The sequence below is a fragment of the Pygoscelis adeliae genome, unplaced genomic scaffold, assembly GCF_000699105.1.
Source record: "Pygoscelis adeliae isolate BGI_AS28 unplaced genomic scaffold, ASM69910v1 Scaffold446, whole genome shotgun sequence".
In the NCBI taxonomy this organism is placed as follows: Eukaryota; Metazoa; Chordata; class Aves; order Sphenisciformes; family Spheniscidae; genus Pygoscelis; species Pygoscelis adeliae.
Window position 1 is genome coordinate 416,055 of NW_008824992.1, and position 6,375 is coordinate 422,429.

The window sequence follows — 6,375 nt, forward strand, 5'->3', positions numbered from 1 at the left end:
GGGTCCAGAAGAGGGCCATGAAAATGATCAGGGGGATGGAACAGCTCTCCTATGAAGAAAGGCTGAGAGAGTTGGGGTTGTTCAGCCTGGAGAAGAGAAGGCTTCAGGGAGACCTTATTGCAGCCTTCCAGTACTTAAAGCTTATAAGAAAGATGGGGACAGACTTTTTAGGAGGGCCTATTGCGATAGGACAAGGGGTAATGGTTTTAAACTCAAAGAGGGTAGATTGAGACTAGATATAAGGAAGAAATCTTTTACGCTGAGGGTGGTGAAGCACTGGAACAGGTTGCCCAGAGAGGTTGTAGAAGCCACATCCCTGGAACCATTCCAGGTCAGGTTGGACGGGGCTCTGAGCAACTTGATCTAGTTGAAGATGTCCCTGCTCATTGCAGGGGAGTTGGGCTAGATGACCTTTAAAGATCCCTTTCAACCCAAACCATTCTATGATTTGTAAGTGTACACTGTTGTGCATAAGTTCTTCTAATAGTTTCAATATCTGAGAGAAAATTATTATGTGGATCATCTAGGAAAATGTTTAAGGCAGTAATTCCTGAATGAGTTCTAATTTCAGTGATAGTTTAGGTTCTCAGTGTAGATCTGGCACACAACAGCCTGTGCAAATTCTATTTCAAAGTGTGGAACTGCTGATTTTTAGGCGTATTTTTCTTTCCCTTTCTTAAAGTTTATATTAAGGAGAGTGAACTTTAATGAACAGAAAAGTTATTCTCTTGATAGACATCTGTAATTGGAAATCTCAAGAGTTGTGTTAACATTGGGAAGCTTAAAATGAATTTTATTGGGTATTAAAGAAGAAATGAAATTTACCTTTTCATGTAAAGTTATTGCCTGTAGTTTTAGTTAATAGCTAACTGCATAATCCTTCATTTTACAGGTGAATTATGGGAAAGTCTGTAATGAAAGTAGAAAAGGACTCAAATTTACCATCTCTTGTGGCTGTAATCCAGAGTTTGCCTTTGTACCGTATGGTAGTGCCATTGCTGTTTATACAGTTTTCACAGGAGAACTGATAACTATGCTTAGAGGGCATTATAGTACTGTCAACTGCTGTGTATTTCAGCCTAATTTTCAGGTAAGTAAAGTAGAAACAATATTCCAGACAACCTGCAATATTTATGCAGATTTCCAAACCATTTGCACAAAAAGTATTAACTTTTCAGGGATGTGCTTTAATCAAAGATCTTGACATAAGAGGGAGTTCTGTGGCCTGTGTGTGTCAAGCAAGAGAAGTTTGGTCAAGTTCTTGGGACGGCCCTTTCTATATTGGGTTCCTTCCACTATGCATTTCATCTCACATAGGTAACTTTTCTGTATACCTATAGTAATTTTTTGTCTTATATTGTCATTAATAAATCATATGTATTAAGGCTTTTGCCTGTTTCCTGTAAGACTGAAGAGGAGGCATTTGTCTTTCTCTGAGATACCTAAGACAATAAAAGAAAGAATGTGAAGTGCATTTAGGTGAAGTGCATTAGTACTGCTATCAGTACTGAGAAACCTATCAAGTACTTTGCTAAGGTGATCTTGCTCAAATGCCTGTAGTTATACTAATCACTGGATCTATGAACTGTTTGGATGAAGTGTTGAGAACATGATGAGCTTCTTAAATTAATCTGAGAACGTTTCACCTAATACCACAGCATTACAAGGACTCATGGTGTTGACAGCCTTTCTTTCTTTTCCTCTACCCCTATGGTATATTTTTTATTTGTAATAAAAGGCTTAAGGATGACAAAGCTGAATTTGTTACGAGATACTTTACAACAGATTGTTCTTATGGCTTGTGGTGTGACGAGCAGAGTGGATGTTAATATGGATTTTTAAGGCTGTTACATAGTTGCCTTCAGGTGTTGAGCGTTGTACTTCATGTTCCAGCTCCTCCTTTCTCATCTTTTGTTTCTGAAATATCAGGCAGAAATATTTGGGGCAGAAAGGGCACATGGATATCTTCTCATGACCTCTGCTACAATACGTCATAGAGGTTAAGCTGGTAGCTCTTGCTTTGAGTCCAGTAACTTTGAAATAATGTTTCCCTATCACTGAGGTGGACTTCACTGAAAGTTTTGGACGTGTTGCAGATGGGGCAATAGAGCCCAAGCTAATAAGCCTTGCTAGACCTGGAAAGCAGTTCTGGCATGAGTAGGCAGTGAGATACTAGATCCACTGAAAGGTGCAATATTCACATTGTAGCTAAGGCACATCTTTTCTGGACTGTTTTTGACTAGCTTAAAAAGTCCTTTGTGTTTTTAAGAGTAATTTCCCAACAAAAGTGCTAGTGTGTTTACATTAAGTCATCTTTGGTGTTCTTTTTGATAAGCTGAAGAGGTAAGGCTCATTAAATCTCACTTTAAGTCATGTTTTCCAGCCCTGGAAGTGTCCCTATCCTTGGATTTTAAGATCCTTAGAAAAGGATCACTCGTGTGTGAGGATGCACCAAGAACTGCATCAGTCACTATAGCTATAGGTTTATGTTGGCAACAACTTCGTTTGTTTATCCATTGTGATTCCTGATTCTCTTTCAGAATCACCCTTTTCCAGAGTTCAGGTCTATCTCCTAGAAGTGTGACTGGATTTTCTTTTTCTTTAAGTGCTCTGCTTTTAGTTGTATTGAATTGTTACTCTGATGGAATAACATCACTATAGTCAGTGTGTCAACCCCAAAGGTAGTGGTAGTGTTATTTTGACTCTTTGTGTTCACACCTATACTTCCAAATAGCTCATTCTGTCCTGAAACAATTAAGTACATTAATCAGTCTTCATATAATCCAATAGAAATTATGATTTCCCAGTTAAAATTCATTTTCTGAGAATGCAGTCGTTTATAAAATGTATAGTTACCTGTTTTATTTTAGTCTTGCAAGCAATATTAAATCAATATGTTACAAAGTTATTCACAGCTGTGCATTTCTATTTTACTTTACTAGTTGTAAATAAAATCAGTTTTGCTTGACAAAACCTGCTTTGTTGCAAACTGTGTTGACTGATGTTGTTTATATTCCTATATCTTAACTCTACAGTAACTGAATGATTTAATCAACTTTTCCATTGTCTTGTTTAGGATTAAAGAAATGTCAGTTAGTTCACTTGTATCTGTATCATTCCACTTTTTTCTTTTTTTTTTTCTGAATGGCATATTAGCTTGCTTTCAGCTTTGTAGTATTTCAATACGTATTAAAACATAATTAACTGAAGTAAGTCAGAAGTCATCTTAGACAACTCTTCTAAGTCTCTGTGGTATGTTATGCATCTACTGGTGAACTGTGTAGCACATGGCTTTCTAACATTTCTCTTGCTTATTAGCACATTTGAAATTAGTACACTATATTCCTATGAAACAAGGTCTACATCTTTTCTGCATGGTTTCTACCATTTCCAGCTCGTAGTGAGTCTCTGTCGTTGTTAAGAGTTTTCTTCATATTAATAGCCTTCTAAACTTCTGCTGTCTTTAACCCTGCTGAGTGATTTTTGTCCTACCCACCCCTAAATCTGGTCCTTAGATTTTCTTACTATTTTTTTCTGTGTTCAAAATTTCTGGTAGGTATTGGTTGCTGCCAGTCTCTCACATTCTTTCTGTTCATTAACTGTATTTTAATCACTACCTTTGTTTCACTTCATAAATGGAATAGGCTCTAAAAGGAACTTTAACTTTGCACCAATTATGTATTTGAGATGAGAAGTGTCTTCTGTTTGCTCAGAACCGTATAATCAAATATGATCACTGATACCCAAGGAACTAGCTATTTGCAATCCAATGATACTAGTATTTATCTGTTCTTACGAGGTCCGAATTAATTAGCAGGTTTATGTGGAATACCTGTTGTGTTTGATATATCGTGTGGACCTGTCTCCACAGAGTGGTGTGAGATTTAGTTAATGTGCGTATATATGCCTTTTGAGATCCTGGGAATAGAGCCATAAAATCCACTATATTATTGTTGGCCTAAATTATTCTTACGTAAATATCTGTAAAGTTAATAAGATGTTAGTCTGCTTGAGTAATAAGAACTGCAGAATTTGGCCCTTTAATAAGAGCCATTAATTTAATAGGAGGTTGATAATTTCAAGGGTGGTGTGGAAGAGGAAATCTTCGTTATGCAATCTCTTAGATGATGTTTACTGTTGGATCTAATATGCTAGACACCATTGTGCCATATTAGCTGCCTTAAAATAATTTAAGTAAACAAAAAAGACCTACATTTCCCTTTCAGAAAAAGAAATGGAGTAAAGCACCATGCACGAATAACATGTCATAAAATATTAGATATGCATCAGGAAAGAATTTTGCTTTAAATTATAGCTACTTCTATTGTTCAAGAAACGCCAGTGAAATCTGCAAAGGTATTTGGCAAATCCAGTGGTAGGCTAATTAAGTAAAGATACTGCAAGTTAAATTAGGTTTTATTTGCAATCTTCCCTCAGAGTCTTAAAATATAGTATTTCCATATATTGTACCGTAAACATGCATGGAGCATATTTGTAGTACAATATATGTACTGTATGTCCTGTACCATGAACATGCATGGAGCTCACTGGCTATTCTTTTGACCGACTTAAGGTATGAGTCACCATTTCAGGTTGTAATAATTAATTGCAAGTATTACTCAATGCAGTGGATATTAACTGAAGATCTTGCAATGCCAGGATCAGAAAGTGAGACAAGTGGTAATAAAGATTAAATGAAAGTATGCTGATGTCACCATGACATTGCTCACAAGGAGAGATTTTGGCATGGGAAGAGGTTTTAAAGTTCTAGTGGTATTCTGTATCCTGTCAAAGACAGGAGGCCTGAGTAGAGTACTGCTGACAGGATAAAGGGGATTTGACCTATACCGTTGTGTAACGTTGACCTGTCTTCTTTTAAGCAAGATAAGTAGGATGCTTCTCTCTCATAAAATTATAAACTCTAATCTTGTATGTGTTTTATGCATGAATAACTTCATACATGGGACCAGTTTTACAAAAGTGAGCACGTCAGCTCTCTTGAATAAGATTACCCACATAAATGGGTATTTATAGGAATTAGGCATTAAGTTCCTGCACCGTCAACGTGATCCATGCAGTTCTAGAATTAAATCTACATAATACAGGAGACTTTCTGCAAACACAGAACTGTAATAGTTTGTTGAACTTATGTTGAATCAATGTATTAATAATGTGCACATATGCACAGAGTTGCTAGTTTAAGTGTAAAAGCCAACAGGGTTAAAGCAAGGCTTTCATACTGTTGGCCTGCATACAGAAAAAATACTTTATATGTTTCACTCAGGCAGTTTAAACACAGGACAATGCTCAAGTGTTGTCAGACATCGCATATAATATGCAGGAGTATGATTCAAGATTGAAGGCATATGAGAATATCTTCATGCGTGTTCGTTTAAGCAGCACTTTGGAAAATAGAAGCATTATTAGTGCAAAATTTACTGCAAAGATGGTGCAGTATTTCTCATCAACAAAATTTCCTCAGTTTAAAGTGACAGAAAAGTCTGTATTTCCTGTAATGAAGAACTAAGAAAACTAAGCTATATTTGACTGTTAGCTGTTTGGTGTGGAGACTGTTTGCTTCCATGTGTTCGCAGGGTGCCTTGCACAATGGGATCTCAGTCCTTAGTCACTACCATAATAAATAGAGTTATTTATATTAAAAATAATAAATTGGTCTTTCTGATCTCTGCCTTCCCAACAGGATACAGGCTTCAAATTGTTCTGTATTTGTTCTTTTCCTTCCCTAGGCATACTGAAACTATGTTTACTTAATACTTCTTTGTTCCATACTTACACACTCTTCTAACATGAAGCATATTCTAGATCCTTTTGAGTAGATTAATATTTTTTATTATAATAAATTAATTAATAATTATAATAAATCTTTTCCTTTTTTTTTCTTACTTCTCCATTGAACATAAATCATCCCTTAAGCTTCCTAATTGTTAAAATAGGTGTCTTTTCAGGAGACATGAGAGAGGGAAGAAGAAAAGTGCATGTAAGCAATAAAGTTCATTTAAATGTGGGTAGTGCTGTTTTATATCTGGGAAAATATAAAAACTTACTCATTTTTGTTTTGGCATATCATTTAAAATACCATTTATCAAGATTATAATACAAATTAGAAATTGTATATTTGTCTTTATTTTTAAATAAGTATTTCATACACTTTTTTCCCAACATTATATCTGCGTCACTGTTCAGTAAATTTGTGTAAAAGTAATTTTTGCTTACTTTCTTAAAGGAACTTTATAGTGGTAGCAAAGATTGCAATATCCTTGCATGGATACCAGCTCTTCGAGAGCCAGTTCCTGATGACATTTCTGAAAAGGTAATGAATTTGTGAGTTTTAAATATACTTTTCATGGCTATTTT

At 35.6% G+C, this 6,375-nt stretch overlaps 1 protein-coding gene across 1 annotated transcript in view; it reads left to right on the forward strand.

Moving 5' to 3' along the window:
• Window positions 1–6,375, forward strand: part of ERCC8 (excision repair cross-complementation group 8) — a 26,938-nt gene that overhangs the window by 18,547 nt on the left and 2,016 nt on the right. Inside the window, exons 9-10 of the mRNA XM_009326145.1 lie at window positions 893–1,090; window positions 6,245–6,331. Coding sequence (XP_009324420.1) covers window positions 893–1,090; window positions 6,245–6,331 — 285 coding nt within the window. The remainder of the gene's footprint in view (window positions 1–892; window positions 1,091–6,244; window positions 6,332–6,375) is intronic.